This window comes from Glycine soja, chromosome 20 (assembly GCF_004193775.1).
Source record: "Glycine soja cultivar W05 chromosome 20, ASM419377v2, whole genome shotgun sequence".
Lineage (NCBI taxonomy): Eukaryota > Viridiplantae > Streptophyta > Magnoliopsida > Fabales > Fabaceae > Glycine > Glycine soja.
In genome coordinates this window covers 2,919,358-2,942,282 of record NC_041021.1, presented here as the reverse complement: position 1 = coordinate 2,942,282, position 22,925 = coordinate 2,919,358, and the positions used below count along the sequence as shown (strand labels likewise).

At 27.9% G+C, this 22,925-nt stretch overlaps 1 protein-coding gene across 1 annotated transcript; it reads right to left on the bottom strand.

Annotated features, from left to right (window-relative positions):
* Nucleotides 1-1,761: 1,761 nt before the first annotated feature.
* Nucleotides 1,762-12,426, bottom strand: LOC114403786 (beta-glucosidase 40-like). Its single transcript, XM_028366942.1, has 13 exons — nt 12,179-12,426; nt 7,516-7,582; nt 5,920-5,978; nt 5,466-5,541; nt 5,065-5,136; nt 4,825-4,912; nt 4,468-4,723; nt 4,135-4,250; nt 3,638-3,861; nt 3,505-3,536; nt 3,065-3,167; nt 2,336-2,444; nt 1,762-2,097 (listed from the first exon to the last, which is right to left on the bottom strand). Exons 1-13 carry the CDS (start codon nt 12,311-12,313, stop codon nt 1,923-1,925), a joined length of 1,512 nt encoding a protein of 503 aa, XP_028222743.1. The 5' UTR covers nt 12,314-12,426; the 3' UTR covers nt 1,762-1,922.
* Nucleotides 12,427-22,925: the final 10,499 nt, after the last annotated feature.

Genomic DNA, 22,925 nt, shown 5'->3' with positions numbered 1-22,925 from the left:
CAAATTCAAACACAAGAATGACGACTTGTGCAAGAGAGTAAAGATGAGAGAATGGGAGGGGGTGCAGGAGAGCATGATAGAGTAAGGGTGTGAAAGGAGAGAAAAAAACAAAAGGGAGTATGGGAGGAGGAGGGAGAGGGTGAGGAAAAGGGGTAGAATAGGCATTTAAATAAATAAATGGGGGTGAGAATAGATAAAATAGAGGTGAAAATAATAATGCACATAAAAAAACATACACAACCAACAAATATTGGGCTGCAGTTTTGCAAGCCCACGAGAAGTTAAAAAAAAAAAACCACGATTAATTTAACACCAGCCCCATTATTTAATTAATCAAATCTAACACTCGTCTATTTAAATAATTTGCTTTTATACTCTTCTAATTAACTTTTATAAAACCAATAAAAGTACCAATTAAAAAATAAAATAATATTCTTATTTATTTAATGATTGAAAATAAAGAAATTTAGAGAAAAAGAAAAATTTACACACATTGGTCAACAAAATGATGTCACCAATTTTTAGAATTTAATTGCACCAAGGTCTCTCCAATACAATGTTCTTAGTCGTAAAACTATCCAACTCAAATACAAATATTATGGATTGTTTTGTACACATTCATGATTCAACTACTTTAATTTATTCTTAACTTAAACATCGAATGGCTAATTATGAAAACAACCATGTGAATGATTTCAAGCATAGGAGAAGAGGATAAGGACAACGACAATTTCTTGGTGGAAGAAGGAGGAGCCTAAGCTAAATATAAATGAGACGGGATTATTTTTTTTTTTTATTTTCGAAAGAGTGTTAGGGAAGGGTATGTATGGGGGCAGTTTAGGGAAAGAAATTTAAAAAATGATGGGAAATGAGAGTCTATAAGTAATGGGGGGAAGTGGAAAAAGTAACTACCTTCGCCTATTTACCCCTTTTGCGTGTGATGATGGGCCTCACAAAATTTTTACATTGTGATTTAATAAATTAAGTTTATGTTTTGAATTTAAATTCTGATTCAGAGCTTATCTAGAAATCTTTATATTATGTTAATTTTTTTAAAAAGCTAAATCAATGTACAGACCCTGAAGTATTTCACTATTTTTAATTAGGTCCTTGAAATAGTATTTTTTTTAATTAGGTCCCTAATGCAGGAATCTAATTAAAAAATAATACAAGTTTAAAAGACTTAATTAAAAAATACATACAAGTTTAGGAAGCCATTTGAATAAAATAATTTAAGGATCTAATTAAAAATTTGACAAAATTTCAAGGGCCACAGAATAATTAAACCTTTTTAAAATTAATTAGTTTTGAAAAAATATGGGATTATTTGTCATCGTTTTTAAATGTGGATATTTTATTAACGTTTTAATTGTTTATCTTCATTTTTGAAGTTCAATATGAAAGTCTCAAAATCAAAGAATAAATTACAAGATCTTAGAATATTTGTTTCTTCTTTTTCATGTTTTAGATATTAAGATTGCTTAAATACGGTCCTCCATAATTTTTTTAAAAAACATGGTTCAAAACAAAATAACCTTAAGAAAAAAAAATCAAAATAATCTTACAGGGACTAAAAGCATATCTATGTCTAGCTAATAAAACCACTCAAAGTTAGTTATATTTAAGTGCATTTAATTTTAGCTTAGTTTTAAACACTTGAATTAATAATTTTACCTTTATTTATCTACCCACACTACTTTTTTTAATTCGAAAAAAATTAGTAAAAATAAAATAACTCATTCTGTTACAAGTGACAAGGTGTTCCAACTGTAAAAGTTGATTCACAAATCAATTTCAAATCTTAATTTTTATTATAAGTTTCCAACATGTAAATTAATTTTTTGAATCATATAATTCAATTCAAATCTAATCAAATACAATTTCTATGATTCCAAACACAATCTTGCACATATTTTTCATAGTTATTTAGTAGGTTTCAAGAAGTTCTTGAACCATTCCACTGATTGTTTGGGATATCTCTTCAGGTTGTCTTTGTAGTCAACAAAATATAGACCAAATCTAGACGTGTATCCAGCTGACCACTCCCAGTTATCCAATAGTGACCACACAAAATAACCTTTCACATTGCAACCATCTCTGCAATCAACCAAATCAGCACTTCATTAGTTTATTGACTTAAAAAAGAGAAAAATGGTTATTCATATGATAAGTTTGTTGACTTTTTAAATAATTATCTTAATGTAATTTAAACGCTGATTCCTGATTGAATGACAATGTAAAACTGTGTTACACTGTCAATACATAGACATTAAACTCTTAAAAAAATAGTGTTAGAAATTTTCCATAATACAATACAAGAACAACTATAACATACTTGATAGAAGCCAACAAGTAAGATAAATAGCCAGTGTGGTATCTGATCCGTTTTTCATCCTTTAGAGCATCCTTAATGGAGATAAATATACTATTTGGATCATCCATCCCTGTGATAGACATGAGAAAGACGATTTAGCTTACAATTTTTACTTTTTGTTGGCATTTTATTCTACTGTTTTCCAACTAAAAGTGCTGGAAAAAAAATGGAAAATAGATTGAATTGCAAATTATAGAATATGGAAATACACACACACAAAAAAAACTATGATGTCAAGGATTATAGAGAGACCGAGAGAGAAGATTGTAAGGTTCTAGTATGTAATTTGAAAGCATATCATGATACCTAGCCCTGTAAAAATACTATAATGCATCATTTTATCAAACACCTAGTATCAACTATGTAATTAATGGATTTTTTCCTGTCAAAAAAGTAATTAATGGATTTTACTCCTTTGAATAATTCACTTTAAAAAGAAAAAGAAAGGAATCTCAACTGTTAGATGAGAAAATTAAGGAAGTGGATTTTAACAAATCTATATTTTATTATGCACGTGCAGGTAATAACAACCATTAATTTTCTTATCAATTATTGGAATTCCTTCCTTTCCTCTCTAAAGTGAACTAGTTACTTTAAAGGAATCAAATTTGTAATTTATGTTATACTTAAATATTTTAATGCCTAAATTCACTCTAGAGATTTGGTAGAATATAAGAATTTGAAGATTACCATTTTCTGTAATATAGACAGGAGGGTTTCCATACTTTTGTTTGATATAGATCATTAAGCTTCTCATGCTTTGTGGCACAATATACAGCCATATAGAACTTGCCTGCATGTCAGAACTTACAAGTTATAGAATTAACCAAAAAATAAAAGTCCAATCGGCATTTATGCTCTAAGTACTTATTATGGTTAAAAGGAGAATTGATTATAATAGAAAATGAAAATTAAGTACAAGAAAGACAATAAGAGATAACTAAGGACAAGACTCTCTCATTCTTATGTGACAAGTTTTGATAGCAAACACCGAATTATAATGACAAACTTTTGTATGCTCTACTTAGTAGCTTCCAGTAGCAAAATTCAATATGATTATGGTTTGTTTCTCAAGCAATTGTCATTACAATATCTCAATGAGACAAAAAAATGAGTCATATATGACTTACCCTTTCCGAAATAGCTTTAGTACCATTGAATGCTGAAAGAAAAGAAAAGGAAAAACAATAACTTAGTGGCCGAACAAAAAAGCAAAATTACAAATGAATGCTATAGCTTGGTAATGTTTGGTCCAAAACTTACGAAGGGTAACGGCACCAGAGTCTGCAATGGAATCATGGAGCAGGGTTCCAATTAAATTAGTAGAATTGTCTTTTGCATAAAATGTGGTGTAATGATTGATTCCAACAAAATCTAATGAACCCTTAACAAGAGCAGCTTCTGATTGCGAAAATTTCGGTAGCCTGCTTCCTACTCTAGTCCTCATTGAGCTTGGATAATCCCCAAACATCAAAGGATCAAGAAACCTGTCATTATGACATATAACAATTTAATTCTAGTTATGACCTAGTTTTTCATTTTGATGGTAGAGACACATTGTAGGCCTTAAAGAAAAGGTGAGTGTTTTATACAACTCCTATATAGAACTTCCAATGTGAACAATTTTCCTTATCTTATGCTTATTCAGCCATTCATTTATGCCCTTAGATAAAAAAAAAATATGTAAATTCAAATCTGAGGTACTATGTGAATGACTTAGCCCCTCACTTTCAGCACAAAAAAAAATGTGAATGACTTACCAGCCCAGCTGAAAATCTTGAGCTCTTTGAGCTGCATCAATGTCTTCTTTGGTATTTGTTAGTGGCTCATACCAAATGACATCAAAAGCTACCCCTAGTGATCCTCCCTGTATTTTCTGTGGAATAACCAAAGTTATCAATATTTAGGCTTTTTAATGTGATGTAAATAATTTCACAAGGAGCACATCAACACTTGTATAAGCTCTTAAAAGAATTATGAATTGTTAAAATCTCTACTACCAATGATACACTGAATAATTATTTATATCTGAATCATCATTCTATTGCTTTCTTAACAAGATTACTACTACCAAAATAAAACTACTTTTTTACCTTATATTTTTTCCTATAAATATCTGCTACTGTTGCATGAGAGAGTAGGACATTGTGTGCAACAATGTAAGGTTCAGTAGCAGAGTTCCCCGCCCTACAAAACAGGTGAAGGAGAATGGAGCATCGACCAGGCGCTTGTAGACCAACATCATATCCTTGGGTGGCAAATGTATGTGGCTCATTAAATGTGATCCAATGCTTCACCCTATCCCCAAATTTCTGAAAGCATGTCTCAGCATAAGTTGCAAAGTCCATTCTGTAGCACAAGAATCACATAACTATAAGCATATTTTCTTGTTACCAAAATTTTAAGAGTAATGTAAAATCATATTTAAAATGAAGAGCTATATTTTGTACATGATTGAAGCGTTTAGCCATCCACTGTACTTGTTTTCCAAGGCTTGAGGCAGGTCCCAGTGATAGAGAGTCACATATGGTTCAATTCCTACAAATGTAGGGATCAAGAAATCAGAAATGTTACTATAACTCAGAACTCTCAAGATGTAGACAACATTTGTTGATGGAATGCAACTTTTATTATATATTCAAAACTAAATTACAGAAATGTAACAATTGCACAAGGATAATGAGAGTTACCTTTGGCTAGTAACGCGTTGATGAGTTTATTATAATGATCAACTCCTGCCTGATTGATTTGGCCATATCCATCTAACAAGTGGAATTTTAGTGATTCAGATCAATTATTTTCAAGTTATGCATACTTAAACAGAAACTTTCAAAGTTGCTAAAAAAAACAAGTGTTATAATCATTCAACAGTCACACAAAAGTGTTAATGTTCTTTTGGAACTTGGCATGCAACAATCCTTTTTGTTTGTTATCCAAAGAATGAGGCTATAACATAGTGTGCTTCCTAAATATTACAACAACAATCCACACCACTATTAACATTTGTTAACTACAAAATTCTTATAAGACAATGGTAGTAAATAACATTAAATCAATTGCCTATTTTGATAAACAGCATGAAAATGCTTACTGGGAAAAATCCGAGACCAAGAAATGGAAAATCTATAGGCATCCATTCCCATGTCCTTCATCAGTTGTATATCTTCCTGCATGGAAAAACAATATGCAATTTAAAAAAAAAAATGCACAACTTTTAACCTAGGGTTAAAGGTGGTTGAATTGTATCTACTATGAAATAGGCCAAATTTGTTTCTATAAAGTGAGTCATCACATTAGAAGAATGTCAATTAATTGTTTTAAGCTAATAAGCTTCATAGGAAACTTATATCTTGCAAAAGTATTCAACTGTTTTAGAATCATAATTGGACCAATATCATGATAGATCACTTTCTAACTCTTAACACATGTGTTTAGATCTTTTTTAACTCTTATAGATTGCAAAAGTATTTAACTGATTTAGAAACATAAGTTTTGCAGATGAAAAACAGGTTCCAAAAATTTTAACTGTACCCATTGTTACTTACTTCGTATCGGTGGTACTGATCCACCGCAACATCAGCATTGCTGAAATCAATTATTTTGCCTGCAATAGAAATGTAAGGTAAGGAGTTTTTTTTTTTTTTTTTATGGGAAAATCTTAGATTGTTAGAATGTTATTTTTATTAGCAGGATTGAACCCACCACCTATCTTCTCTTTCCTTTTCTCTTAACCATTTACCATACCTTATATCTCCTTGGTAGAACATATACCACTTTATAGCAAAATTACTCTTCACTTTAATTAGCAATTCTATCCCCATTAGAAGGTTTCTAATTCTCATTTTGATTAATTAGAGACCGTAATTAAGCTAAAGAATATGAAATTTAAGGTTTTAGGTTGGTTCTATGATGTAAAAATAAGAAATAAGAATGAAACTACCAAGCTACCGAGGACAATAAATGATGACCAAAATATGGGATCCGAAGAAAAATGAAGAAACTTGTTGCTTTCAAGTTGCAGCATCATAAGAAAAATTTAATGTTTTTGCATTAAAGTCCTTATTTTAAAGAAAAAAAATCCTCAGTGATTGATAAAAAATTAAATTTGATGATTACTTTTACGTAAACCAGTAGAATATATCATATAGTTATTATCAATGGTTTTTTGAAGGTACTGTATATTTAAGAGTGATGTTTTGGAAGAAAAGAAAAGAAAGGACAACTATTTTTTTGAATTAAAATACTTACATAATGTTTATAGAAATAAAGGAAAGATCAATGTATGATAATTTATTATTTTATTTCTTTCATTTAAAAAAATGTCGAATTAGAGAACATTTTTTAGAAATGAAAAAAAAAATTGTCCTCCTTATTCATTTCCTTCGAAACCGAACTCCCAAACATATTCATATTTTTTTCATTAGAAATTGAGACTTTCATATTTTGTTTTAAAAAACATGTCATCAGTCAAATTCCAAGAAAACATAATTTTCAGTACTCTTGAATCTTGATATTCACGCAATCAAAGAATTGCTTCAAGTAAAATGTAGTACTAGACATCAACATCTCAATTATTTATGCAACTTCAATTGAAACAATTAAGTGCACAACAGGAAGGCCAATCAAAAATCAATAATTGAGTGTCACTTCTTCTTCTTCTTTTTTACATGAATTGAGCATAACTTTAACAAATTATTAAGAATGAATATTATTTTTTTATTTTATCAAAAGAGTACCGAATACTACATTAGGCATCCCAATAACTTAGATTAAGTTAAATACGACCATTTATGAATGATAAAATTTCTCATCTAAATTTTTTATTGTAGTCGCATTTCTAAAATGCAAACTCAAAGTCAAAGCTCATAATCAAATTATAACAATCCCCCGCCAACTTATTTATAGGCTAGGTGACAGAATGAATAATTGGACTAAAATGATGATTATGACAAATAACTTTAAGAAAAAAAGGTTATATGAAAAATTTTATCCATTCATTCAATTATAATTTATTATTTATAAAGAATTTATTATTTTTTAAAATAATTATCTTAAAATAATTTAAATGATAATTTAAGATTAAATAATATGTCATGCGAATGTATACAGATAAAACTCTAAATTTATTTATTGAATCTTACCAAAAGTATGTGAAAAAGTGTCCCACACAGAGGGTCCCCTTCCGTCTTCTTTCACTGCCCCTTCATACTAGAAATCAATAACATCATTTAAATCAGTTATCAATCATTGTATCATTTTCTTTTTGTGATGAATCATTGAGTCATTGAATCATTATATCAGTTGTCCAAACAAGACAAATATGAATATGATTTAATAATAGTTTTAGGGAAAAAATAAAGATACCGTTAAAATAACACATTCAATAATGATTCATTACAGGACACGCATAAAAACAAGAGAAGCACTCGATGATGGCGAAAAATAAAATGTAAGAAATAAAAAGAAGAAGAAAATAAAGGTAATGTTTTAGAATTTAATTTGAATACACTCTTTGTTTAAATATTTTATATTGTTATTTAATAAGAAATTATCATGCACATATGTAAATTTATTAATTTTTATAATTACTATTTTAAAAAGTATATCTAAAAAGTACAAGGAACTAATAGTATATATACCCCCATAAAACATATTTATAAAATCCAAATAAAAAAAAATAAGGCATACTATTTTGGAACCACATCTTTTTGCAGTTATCTGGTTTTGCATAGGATCACTGTCCCACAAGCACATATCAACTTTCTCTAGAGTTTTTTTTAGTTACATGTATCTAAACCATGCTATTAATATTTGATACCAACAAATTCTTCCTCTAAGTGAAATTAGAGTCGGTCTAATTAAGTGAAGTCTCAAATTCAAACATTACGATAAAAAAATATAATTAAAAAAAAAGATTTTACTAAAGATAATTTAATTAAATTTTTTGACGAAAATTAATTAATACAACGACTGATAGATATATTTTATTCAAATGTCATGGATATTTCATTCAAATGATGACATTTCATTCAAATGTCATAGTGACCCATCTTTTTGTAATGAGATACATATAAGTAATTTATAAGTGTTCTTTGAGTATGAGAATTTTTCTGGCTTAAATTAAAGCGTTATTTCCGCTTTTAAATTTCTAATAAAAAAACAGATAATTTTATTGTATGAAAGAAAGGAATTTGTTTAAGTGGAAAGATTAATAACTTCACACCATATAGCCTTTTTCTTTTCAAACTTCAGGGACCCATTTCCACAAACACATGGCTGGAATCAACTTTTTTTTTTTAGCGATTGGTTTCTAAAATGAAAAAAAAAAAAAGTTTCCAGACAACCATTTATTGTGTAGACGGACAAAAATTGTCAACAAAATAGAATGAAATGCAAAAATATTATATATATATATATATATATATATATATATATATATATAGAAATAAACCCAAACTCAAAGTCAACGCAGGAGCTTGGGCATTGAATTTCTTTTCGGTCACTGGATATATATCATACCAGAATAATTCTAGGATTAATTCTAGGAGCACGTTGTTAGGTAAGATCCCCTTTAATGGAGTTTGGATCGTCACCTACAAGTATAATATTTGATAAATTAAACTATTTATGAGTCTCACAAGTTACATAAAATGCATCTCAATCACTACACTGAATCAGGCTTTCTAACAGATTTACTGTATTAAAAAACCATACACTTTTACTGTACGGAGCAAAATTTGATGTAGTATAGTAAAGTGTTAAATTTAAGTTATGTAATTTGGTGTGACCAATATTACATCATTTTCACTCTTACAATATTTTTTTAACATTTTTTATAATTCTTAAATAAAGATAAAAAAAAATAGTAAAAAAAAGAAATAGAAAATATGATAAGTGATAAAATAGAGAGTAACTAGTATTTTAGCCAGTCATTGCACAAAATAAATGTACAACTAAATTTATAATAATAAAATACTTCTAAATATAAATTATTTAATAATTAAAATCTATAATAAACAAATATTTTCATACATAAATTATTATTTTTAATTAGTGATAATTTTTTTAGAAAAAATTATTGGAATTCAAGTTCGAACTATAAATATTAAAAACGATAGGTTGAAATTAATTTTAATATCCAATTATAACTTGTTAGGAGAGATGAAATGAGAGTAAATGAAAATAAATTAATAAAAATATATTAATTAAAAATTTTGTGACAAGTAAATTCAACATTTATTATTAAGTAATCCAAACATAACATTAAAAATCACATATATAATATTACATTTGATCATATATGTATATAAAGAATAATTACCTAATTCATCAACATCAATATAAGTTATTAGATTAGTTAATTTTTCATAAATTTAAATTTTATTCAAGGCTACCCATGATATTAAATAATTTAAGAGGTGATTAATTTTCAACGATCATTTTTAACTAATGAATATACATTATTTTATTGATAGTTCAATAAATGCTTCCACTTTCAATGCATATCATTAATAGACCTCATGTCCGATCTGGGGTAAAACGGAAATTTAAGAATAAAGTAATCTTGTGTTTCTTATAATTAAGACCAAGAAAATATTATCTTTTATTTTTTATATATAGGGGTAGAGGCAAAATTAAAAACCAGGAAACATAACATTCATGCAAATTTAAGTCATAAATAAATAACTTTACAAATATAATCATCTAGCATTATAAAGATAAGTTATTAAATAGACATAAATCTACACTAATAATTTGAAACATCAAACAACACAAAACATTGATTTACAATTAGAACTCAATCTTAAAAGAATTTGTCAACAAATTCATAAATAAATTAATACATAAAAGTAAATAATATTTCAATATTCTTAAATAGAATGTGAATCAAAACAAAAAAAATATAGAATCTGAATCAAATTTAATATGAGGTATGTCAAATTAGGATTCACTACTTTATGTTAAATTGTTTTTGTTTGTTAGAAAATTAGTAAAATATTTTTTTATAGAAGAGTATATGTATAATATCAATGAGATGAAAAATCAAGTTACATCCGTATATCTTTGACCAATTAATAAACAGTTCAATAACTTTTAACTAGATGATATTTTTTAAACCTGACCATTGGATTGAAAGTTCATTTTCCTTACATCATATATACAAATTTTCATATTAATCCAAACTTAGTTACTAGAACATTCATTTAGATTAAACTTGATTTAATATAAACTTTTCAAAATATACTAAAATATAGATTGTTTAATTATCTTCTTATTATTGTTCAATTTTGACAAAATTTCATACAAGCAATCTTTGTAGTATGTAGATATTATTCAATAGTTGAATTGATGTAAAGTGCATTTTATATCAAGTTATAAAATGATATAATAGTTGGTCAAAATTACATCAATGTAATTTGGTCCGTCTTATTTACTATTATTACATAGTTTAATAACTTTTAATTGAATAATATTTTTTTAAACTCGATCAATGTAGCTTTGACTAACTATTATTCAATTATTTACTTAAGTAACATATTTTAATTATATATATATATATATATATATACGCGTGCAAGACGGAACAAAATGAATATTATAGTATCCGTACTCGTACCACACTTGTCCTCACAAAAAATTACGGATAAATGTCTGTCCTCATCCTCAATAAGCGAATAATTATCTTTTTTGTTTGTGAATATTTTTACTGGTACTCGTAGAATCTAGGTCCATTTTATCATCCCTAATTATAAATAGACATGAGTTGTGATCTACTTTGACACATAACATCACTGATAATTAATTGTAATCAACGATTTACGCAAGATAACAATTTTTTAACCATGGCAATATATTATTTCAAGAAAACAAATAAATTTTTAAAAGATATTTTTTATAGGTAAATGTTAATTTTGTTAATAAAGAGAATCAAATTCATGATTTTTTTTCTCCTTTTTCTTTTCTCTTAACCGTTCATTCCATTTTAGCTTCTTTTCTAAAAGCTAATCAAGTGTTTCTTACAAAAATTCAATAATCAATAAAAAAAATTATTTCTATTACACTAAATATATTTTTTTTATCTTTCAATGTTAGTTAGTATTTTTACAAGTGAAAGAACTCATTCACAATCTCTCCTCCCTCCATTCTTCTTTTAGCACCAAATAAACCTTTATAACCTGTGAGAATAAATACTTTATTTGCATCTACTTTTATTCACTCTATTTAACTTTTCTTAATTTCCATCCCCTTTAACTTTTGCCTGTTTCTTTCTTTCTTCTTCTTCTTTTTTTATCAAAACACGTCATATATTGCACACTTTTTCTAAAGCGACTAAGGTATGTTGTGTCACTTTGATACATTAACAATTACTGAGAAAAGTAGAGGAGGAGAAAGGCCAATTAATTAATATGTCAAACGAGGCAAAATTTGTTTGCTCTCATTCCCTATGTGTCGTTTTTCGTTCTTATCTCTCCTCATTCATTTACGGTAACCGCTCGTTCACGTAGCGGAAGAAAAGCATCTTCAGGCTAAACCTCACCCCTCTCCAAATGCAAAAGAGCAAAGACATGACAAGTTTTTTATTTATTTTTTCTATCAAATAGAAAAACAAACCAAAACAAAATAATCATAAAAAGAGCAAACACATTTACATAAAAAATATACAATCACAAAAACCAAGAATTTAATAATTAAAATTTTTTGACGGAAAAAGTCTTCTTTTTCTTTTTCTTTTGTGGCATGAAATTGAAGTTGAAAAAAAAAACATAATAAGTTAATGGTAGTTAAAAGATGAGTGGCACCAACCTGAAAAGCTGAAGAGGCAGTGCCAAATACGAAGCCATTTGGAAAGTTTCCACGGTTTATCTCCGATGAGCATATCTGAATCTCAAGTAATGCCATCATTGTTAATATCAACATAGTGCCTCCTCTAAACGCCATGGTTTGAGACTTGAGATTGAAGGAGAGAAAGAAACAAAAGAAGGATTAATTATGGAATATAGAAGTGAGAAAAAAGAGTGAGACTTTTGAGGAGAATATAAAGAGAGTGGAGGAGTATTGAGAAGAAGGTTATAGAGCCAGCTAATAATGATGGGATGGGAATTTAGTGGGCAAAGTGTGAATGGGGAGAAGAAAGAAGCAATGCATAAAAGAATATGAATGGCATGTGATAGTGGGGTGTGTTGAAGCCGCAAAAAATAGTTATTTTTGGTATAGGCCTAAGACGGAACCCAATCTCTCGTTTTCACACACAAAGTATGAATAATTGCATTTTTTGCATTCCCATTTGGTTTTCTGTCTTTTCTTTATTTTCATGTATGTGTCTCATTTTGTGGGAACGTTTTATTTAACGAAAAAAAATATCATATTTAATTTGTATCCCTAAAAATATTTTAAATTAATCATAATCATAATAATATCTAAACAAAATTAGTTTCAGATTGAGTGACCTGTGAAATAAAGAAAGATCCAAAATACCCGTAATAGGACCCAAAATAAATATATTTTTTTATCTTCGTGTATATCCCTTATATGTTTGCTTCAAGAAGGATCTTCCTTGAATGTTGTTATATAAATAGTTTCCTTGTTCATTTAAAAGAAAAAATCATGGTTTGGAATTTGGAATGTCCGCGTTGTCTAGGAATATAAAAACCATTACTCTGCTTTCTAATTGTGTTATATTTTTCTATGTTGTTTGAGCTTATCGGTTGTCAACCTACGTTTACTTTTTACCTTTTTTTATTTTGGGATATCTTATCATATAAAATTTGAAGTAGAAATTTCAACAAATGTATTACTGATAAAATCTCATTTTTAAGTAATATTTTTAATATTTTAAAAGAGTTTCCTTTCTTTGTCAAAAAAATCAAGGTATAAAATATTTAACTTTACTTAAATAATCTAAATATGACCCAAAAACATCTAAGAAAAGCATTAGTATTCTATCTTACTATCTTAGAATCAAATTGTGTTTAAATATTTTTTTTTTAAAATCTTGGTGTTCCTAAAAAAAATCTTGGTTTAAAAAATAAGTCTTAATCATATATTAAATAATGCTATTCATATTTACTGTAAAATTTATGTCCGAGAAATTATTTTCATTAAATGATTTAAAGAAAAAATAGTTAATGTTTATGGCATTTCAGAAATAAATCATGTTCGGAATGCTTTCAACATGCTAGTATGTTAAAGAATCATCATCTTAAATATGCTATAAAAAAGTATTAAATAAAAAATGAATGCATTTATCTTAAAAGTATAAGTAAATATTTAACATTTTTTAATATATAGGAGGAAAAGTATCCTTTGTTATTTATTTATTATAGAAAAATTTATTAATTACTATATTTTTAATAACATTAATTACTATCTTCTAATTAAATTTTTTCCTGCATCTTTTAATTATATGTTGAATAACATTAATTACTCTCTCTTTTTTATGTAATTTTAAATATTTTACATACTTATTATATATGATAAAGAAATGATATAGTGAAGATCGATCATATTATGAAATTAGAAATGTTTTTAATAAAAATAAGGATATTAGTTACATTTTCAATCTGTGTTATCTTCAAAAGTAAACAAATAAAAGGAAATGAAGGAAGATGAAAATATTTTAGGAGAAATTGAATTATTCTTTTTCAAACAAACCCTCAGACTTCTTGTTACAATAAATGAATAAATAAATAAATAGACAAAGCGTTAGAGTTCTCATTTATATTGGCCAATTCATCTATTCAAGAATGTTACCAACACTTTTTTTACTGGTTAAATTAAATTAAAAAAGTAAAAAACTTATAGCTGAGAACTCAATAAATTAATAAGAGGTACGTACTAATGATTTTCAAAAAAGCAAAACAAAACTATCTATTGAGTGAATTCTACAAGACTCAATATTATTGTACCCCGAAAACGTAATTTGCTTACCACTACGTGCACTCTATACATATTGTAATTAATCGTGGGTGAAACTTCGTCTCTTTGATACTTATAAACACGAAACTTCCTAGTGATTTCGTTAATTACGAGTAGGATATACGAAAAATAATTTCATTCGCTTGGAATATACGTTTTATGTGTATGCAAACTACGTACTTAACAAAATAGAGAAGTTTGCGCAATTGAGTTTGACAAATGCAACTCCATCATAAATTATTCGCCAGTGGCTGCTGCTTAGAAGAACGATGTCATGGAACATATCATGAAGAACTCATTCTTGTATATTTTAATGTTGCATATAGATACTTTTGCAAATTATAAGATTCCAATTACTCAATCTAGTTAACAAAATAAACATTACTTGTTTTGCACGTACAATTCAGGTTTTACAAAGTCAATTCGATCACGAATTGTGCGTCAGCAATTTCATGAAGAAAGGACTCGTTCTTGTATACATTAATGCAATTCTTTAAAAACAAATTGACAAAAACTAAACGTATGTGTCATTTCTCTCTCACTCTCACTCTTTTTTTTTTTTTTTTAGTTTTCGTGGAAGGAATGTATCATGAAGGATCCACGCATGCTTACATGTCATTAATGTTATAGATTCAAAAATGTTTAGCTAAACTGTTAGATTAGTTTAAAACAAATTAATCTTTATGAATTATTTTCCTCTTCTAGATTTCTTAGAAGTAACAAACATATCATGATTCATGAACTCATTCATACATACTTAATTTGATGTAGGAAAGCCTAGCAAAAATGTTAGTGATCTGGCTGAACCTTCTTTGTCTATAGGCTGTTGAATTTACTTTAAGTTGAAGAGAACGGCGATGATGATGTTGAAGAGGCAAAGGTATACATATTAGCAAGTTTCGTTCCTTTTCTTTCTTTTCTTTTTTTTCTTCCAATTTGACAAAAAAATAGTTTCCATTATGCATAAATATACAACGGAAACTATTTTTTGTATAACTTGTTTTTGTTAAGTTTTTCACAAGAAAATAACAGAACTCGATTACTTGTGAGTAATAATTACCATTTAAGTATGTCCACGAGTTAGTTATAGCATATATAGTAAAGTTGTTAATTATCCCAAATAAGGTCAATCCATCTCTCCTAATAACCACCCTATTATTTGACCCATTTTATTCTCACTCCTTTCCTTTTTTCACTTCTCACTTCCCAGTTTCTTTTCTTATTCTACCCTTTTCTTCACATCCTCACCCTCTCTTTAAACCTTTTTCTCTTCCCTCCTACCCCATTCTCTTTTTCCTCACGAGATGCACGTTCCTCTATCTCTTTTCTTCTTCTCCCACCCCTTTAATTGCACCTTTCGTTTCTTTTCTTTTTTTACTTGTCAATTTGACAAAAATTAGTTTCCATTACGTGTAAATATACAACAAAAACTAATTTCCATTCATATAAAAAAATAAAAATAAAAAACTTGTTTTTGTTATGTTAAATTTTTTACAAAAAAAATAATAGAACGAAAACAAAATTTCTTTATGTTAAGTTCAAAAAATGGAAACTTATTTCACTCAAAAGTATTTTTATAAAAAAATTATAAAAAGAAAAAGAAAGTGGAAAATAAAACAGGAGAGTATGAATAATAAGGGGCTAGTCAACTTTGTAGTGAAATTGGTATTTAAATTAGAGATGAATCTATCCCTATAAAATTTATTGGTTAAATGTCAATTTTATTCATTTTAAATTAAAATTTTCATAATTTAATAAATTTATTTATAACAAAAATAGAAATTGACTTTTTAGTTCATAGAGTGGGTTAACCCATAAAATAGGTTAAACAAACTTTTTAACCATAAATAACTTTTAAAAAAATTATGGCCAATAGGCCAGGCCTGGCCCATCAAAATTTGTGGGCTTTTTGATCCTATGATTTTCTTATGTGGGTGTTTTGGTCTAGACCCACATGGATTAGGGCTAAATGGGTTGAATTTAACCATTTTGACATCAAGTGAGTTTCTTTTGGTGTTGATTATTTTGGAATTTCTAGCATAGGTGTGTGAATAAGTGATAAAATTTTCTAATTTAGTCCATTTGAATCACCATATTGGACCCTAGATTAGTTCTTTGAATCTAGTCTAAAGAGGATGTGGATAGCTAGACCATTTGAGTTATTATTTACATATCTCAACTTTATTAATATGCCTCCCTTATTGTACTCCCCCCTAAAAAATCTTTTTTTCTAGAATATACTATCTGAATGTTAAAAATTTAAGACATTTTGAAAAGTACTTTCTCTAAGTGTAAAAATTTTAATATTCTAAAAAGTATTTTTTGGAAGTGTTGAAAATTTAATATATTTTGAAGGAAAAAAAAATACATTCCATAAGTGTTAAAATTTTAACATTATGAAAAATACTTTCCAAAAAATAATTTTTAGGGAGAAAAAAGGAGACCAAATTTTCTTTAAGGGGCAACCTTTGCACGGTTATGGATAGTCCATGATCGTAATGTCGTAGTTGCAAAGAACCTAGGCGCTTGCTTGTGCTTTTTGTTGTCATTAAAACTTTACTTCTTAATTAGATGAGTCACTTCATCAACAAACGATATATGATTTCAGTGATTAATTCACTTGAAAGATTTGACATAATTGTGATTAGAGTCTTGATGGACCTATAGAATTATATTCTTACAAATGCTTTCATAAATCTCATAATTTCATTTTTGTCTGTTAGGGTTTCTTTTAAAGAAATCAAGAAAATGAATATATCAATGCATACCAAACACAAAATAACTTAAAAGGCAACAAGTGCCCCATTTTTTATCTTTAGGGTTTAGGATATTTTTCTTCTAGAAAGTGGCATTCGAAAAGTACTTTCTAAAATGTTAAAATTTTAACACTTTCAAAAGGTACTTTTCAAAAGTGCTAAAATTTTAATATTCAGAAAAGTTCTTTATGGAAAAAAAGATATTTTTGAAAAAAGTATAAAGAAGGTATATTATAGCTTTAGATAAACCAAAAAAGATATAATATTAAAGCATTAAATTATAATTTAGTATAATATTGCATGTCATCATCATCATTATTATTATTATTAAATAAGTCCATTTATTAAACTTGATTCATTGACTTAAATATTTACTTTTAACTAATTAGGCTTTAAAAAAATTTAGGATTAATTTATTTTATAAGTTTAACAAAACTAATGAAATTATTTTAAAACAATAATAAGTCGATTTGTAAGTAAAGTTAGGTTCAAAATTCAAGTTGTAAAATGATATTAGAGTTTATCTTAGATTATTAGTGGGTCTCTTGTGTTTGTTGGGCTTCAAGTAGGATATGCTTTGAGTATGAGAGAGTGTGTTGGAAAACTTTGACTGTGATCATTCTTAGGTAAAGAGAGGTGCGTTGAAGTCCCACGATGTGACAAGTAACCATGACCAAAAATGAAATAGGTTAAAGTTTCATATTAGTTAAAAATAGTGTTAAGATTGAATATATAAGTGATAAATAATTCTCATCTCACAAATTAATTTTGAAAGATTGAATTTTTTTAACGATTCGTGGATATATCCCTTTACATTAGACTTTTACAAAATAGATTCGATATTAGACTTTTACAAAATGATTTGATATGGATTATGTAGGTGAGAATTCAAGTTAAAGTAAATTTTAATAATATGTTGATATTCGCTTATTTTACATGCTTTTATCATTGGAAGGGATCTCAATCATTGTCTAGGAGAATGACTCCACCTAAAAAAAACTATATAATATAACTGAGTGACACATGTAAGAAAGTGGAATCTCGTTATCTCCTTTTCTATACATTTTTCTTCTGCCTTATCATATTAATGATCTCTTCCATCAATATTGATCATATTATTTTCGCATAAATTGAACGCTACTTTATCATTCAATGGTATTTCGCCATTTTGTAAGTAGAGTGGTTGGTAAGGAGGTCGAAGGATGCATAAAGGCTAAAAGCTTATCCAGCAAAAAAAGAGAGGCTAAAAGCAGAAAAGATTATTCAACTTTATAATGATAAAGAACCACTTTTAATTTTATTTTGAAAAAAAAAACTTATTACTTACGTGTAACACGTATTGATAATCCATCTGTGCTATACTTGTGGTGATAAATTGTGATTCCATTTTAGCTACTGTTAACTATAATGGTCGTCATGAATTAATTAATGATGCGAGCCATTAATTTGGCCATGGAAAAAGACTCTGCCACGTAGTTCTTTAGGGATCTTAGTAACCTCGAGTTTTTTTTTTTACAAGGAGTAACCTCGAGTTTTAAAATAACAATCAACACAATTTCAACTACAAACATTACTTCCATTTTATAAAGGGTCGTATTTTTTTATTATATTTCGGAATAGAATTTTTTGGAATGTAATGAGAATTACCAAAATCAATTTTACAATTCTCATCCTTTTCTAAAGTGTGTATTAAAGGCCTTTCGGCTATGGAGACACCTACTATTTACACCACAGTATTTGCTAAGTACACTCCTCCCTACTCTTTATATTTTTTATTACCAAGTATACCCTTTTACTCTCTCTGGACAAAAACTCTTGATGTTTAAGGTTAGTTCACACAGCTTAAAAAATATTTAATACTACACAAAAACTACCTATTTAGTCTAAAATACCATTATTAAATGTCCATAATGAGAGTATATGTGGAAGAAAATAATTAAAGAGGCTTCAAATTTGTAAAATACGAAGAATTTTATAATTATAAAAAAAAGAAACTAAAACATCAAGAGTTTTGGTCCGGAGTATTTGTTAAAACAATTTTGAAAAATACTTTCCAAAACAACATATAGCAATTTGAAAAAACTAATTTAGGGAATTATGTTTTAAAAAAATGCATAGTTCCAGAAACTAATTTCTAGAACATATAACAATTCTGGAAACTAATTACCCAAATTATGTTTTAATGATCATACCCTTTTAGGCCCTATTCTTACATCCCTTCCTTTATGTTTATATTTTTTATTACCAATCATACCCTTTTAAATCTTATTTTTACACCCTCCATATTTGTTACTTTTAAAATCTTATTTTTTTTCTTTATCATCATTATTATTTAAATCCTAATTTTGAACCCTCATCTTCATCATGTTCATTATTATTCGTATTTACCACCAAATTTATTCGTGATGTTGTGCATTTCCCTCCATATGACATTATATTTCAAGGTAGGTCCATGGTTGACTTCATATATTATACAATGTATACGGTACTTTTTTGTGTCTCTACACGTTTCACCACCAATTGGGAATCTCGTGTATACATGTTATTAGTCTCTAAATATTTAGCATAAAAAAGTATGCTTCCAACAATTAATGATTATTGTAGCTCTTGAAGGAAGGTACATTTGATATTTTGTATTAAATTTTGTTTATGACTATTAGAAATTACTTTTAGAACAACATATATCAATTTTGAAAAGTAATTTCTGAAACCATGCATTTTGTTAAAATATAATTCTGAATTAATTTTATGGAATTGATATATGATGTTCTAAAAGGTACTTTCCAAAATCATATTTTAACAAATTAAGAGTATAATCGAAAATAAAAAAAAAATTAAAAGAGCAAGTAAGGATGTAGCAAGATTATGGGTGTAAATAGCAAGTGCCAGTTCTAAGAATTGCTTGAGCAATTATTTAAAACTCTTCATTTTTTGTTTGGTCCATTGGAAATAGTAAAGCATATGGATGGATTTTTTTTACTCTTTATTAATTTTAGCTTGAACCCCAATTTTGTTTAGCCACTTACTCGCACCCCATCTGTACAAACCCTAACACCTCTAACTTTCCTTGTTCTTGTGTCGTCGCACCCTTTCTCCCCATTCTATTTTTGCTTCGTTGTTACTCTTGCACCCATTTTCCCAATGTTGTCTCACCCCTAATTTTTGTTGTTCCTACCGTTGTAGCATCCTATTCTCCTTTATATTTGTTTCGCACATTGCACCCCGTGGGTCATCGGAGTGTCACCTACATTGATGGTTGAGATCCATCTTACACCTCAACAACCTATGTTGTTGAAGCCACCATAATAAGTGTTGCTTGGTTAACTCTCAGCCTTTGTCATTTTGTTCTTTAACTCGCAACCTACATTGACAATAAAGAGTCATTTCATAATTCATCTAATAAAGTTACAAATTAATCAATATGTAACAACATATACATTACAAATTGATCAATCCATAGTTGTATTAGATGAGTTACGGATCAATAATTCATCTAATAAATTAAGGATTGATCAATACGTAATATATAAGTTGTTACAAATTTTCCAATGTGTAACTACATAACACGAATTACATAATATGTAATCTGAAGAAAAAAAACTTACCATAAATAGTAATAGTAACCTCCCCATCGATGGAGGAAGGAGGACAACAATAGAACCTTAATGAAACTTTTCTAAACCTCAAATGGAAGCCTCATGGAAGTAAAAACATAAACAATAAAGACACATGGCGAAAGGAAAAGGAGAAGATGAACCACAACACGTATTGTCGGCAAAATGGAGGCTTAATGGCTAAATGAGGTCACAATTACTTCAGCAAAGGGTGCATATGAGTTGAGGTGGGAAGGTGTTGGGAGGACGAAGGTTTCATATTATTAAGTTGTAATAAACAAGGATATTTTGGGCATAATTAAATTATGGGATGCAAAAGCAAAAAGTGAGGTGCATTAAGTAATTGCCAATTACTAAGCTCAATCATTCACTATCCAATTTGGCCCAATACTTTTTGTCACTCGAGAAACATTTTACCTATGCACTAAAGCACACATAGACACAAACACATGAGATTACAATTATAAACAGTTAGCAATGAACACAACAAATCAAGAGATTCATAATTGAGGCACTCTTCACACTCCATTATGTAGAAAGCACTATCATGGCTCAATAAAAACCTTATAACTAAGCTTAGCAAGACCAAGATACTATGATCCCTAGATTGTCCTTATCAAATTGCTGCATTTAGGTGCTACTTTCACTTATCAAGTATTCTTCCACAAAATATCCACAAGTGTCCTTGAACAAAATGATCTTTCACCTAATGATGGTATGATATTTTTTTAATCAGTAAATGTTACTTGTTAGTGAAGGAACTTGAATCCACGACTTCTCTCTCTCCTTTTTTCTTTTATCATCAAGTTAATATTATAATCTTCAATGATGGTATGATATTGACTTCTAAAATGGTCTAATTGAGCAAGATAATGTAATGCTTTGCTTAATAGTATTGATTTAAAAGACAAACTAGAAACATAAATTTTCAATCATGTAAGTTGTTGTGGTTTGTGATGTAAATTTCTAAAGTTTAAGAAAAAAAATTATATATTAATAATATACAATAATTTTATATATAAATTCAATTATAATTTATCAATGTAACGTAAGTTTGTTATTTTTACAATATATAATTACCTAATTAAAAGTGATACAAACGATGATATGTGATTAAATGTTTTACATGGTCAATACTAAAATCAAAGTTTAAATACAGTAACAAAAATATAGGTAAATAAAGCGATATGACCATAATTGTTATCGGGACAAGAATACGAAACCTTTATTAATTTTTAAGATTACAACCAAAATTATAGTTACATATACAACCTTTTTATTATTAATCATCTTCTATCTAAAAAAAAAAATATCAGTAGTGATGAAACACATAATTTCTAATTAATAAAAATGTCAAGTAATTGAGTATTTTTTTAAATTAAAAAACTTAAATATATAAAAATAATTAAACATTAGTCGAGACCATAAACACTTACCAAAACTTATCTTTTTTCTTAAGATTTTAGCTATTCCAAACATATTCTTAATAATATTGAATTATCTAATATTTTTTCCTACAACTACACCGATAGATAAGACCATTTGCATTGGATAACATGAACACGATATTTGAGGAGAAAAGCATTAATTCCACTTCGGTACCAGATTGCATGTGTATTGGTTCTCTTTGAAGTTTCTCAAACTAGAGCCCCCATTCTCAAACTGAAAATGGTGGGATATATCAAGTTCATTTTTTTAATAAAAAAAAATAGAAATGTTAAGTGATGTGTATGACCCAATTAAAAATCAAAATAAATATACTGGTCAGAGAAAATAAGTTCTTTTAGGCCGTTATGACTTATTTATTATCAAATTATGTAATAATAAGTGACATATATTGCCACGGTAGATAATTCAGTTTTGTTTTTTATTTTTTTACAATTAAATCTAAAGGGTGTTTCTTTTTTGCAAATTCAATATTTTTAGTTTTAATTTAATATTTTATTAAAAGACATTTTTATCTTTAATTAATTTTTAATATTTGTAATTCTAAACCTAATCTTCCGTGCATGAAGGTGAAAGATGTTGAAAGAACTTGAAAAACTGATAGAATACTGAAAAAAATTATATCCTTTTATGGGATCATCAATTCTCGCCTAGAAATCCCTTTTGTGGATTATACATGGTTCGTCCTTTTATGAATCCTAAACCCCTTGCTTGAGCCCCTTCGCATAATACGTGAATTTCTTATAATTTGTGCACCATACGTGTTAGCAATAAGCGAGTCCAATTAAATGATTAATCCATCCAAACAAAACGTGGCAG

Bases quoted from the DNA above. Each gene is read 5' to 3' on its own strand.
- LOC114403786 (XM_028366942.1), bottom strand. From the start codon at position 12,313: ATGGCGTTTAGAGGAGGCACTATGTTGATATTAACAATGATGGCATTA. The intron at 5,542-5,919 runs GTAAGTAACAAT...TTTTCCATGCAG, and splicing joins ATCAGTACCACCGATACGAA to GAAGATATACAACTGATGAA. The intron at 5,137-5,465 runs GTAAGCATTTTC...TCCACTTGTTAG, and splicing joins TTGGTCTCGGATTTTTCCCA to ATGGATATGGCCAAATCAAT.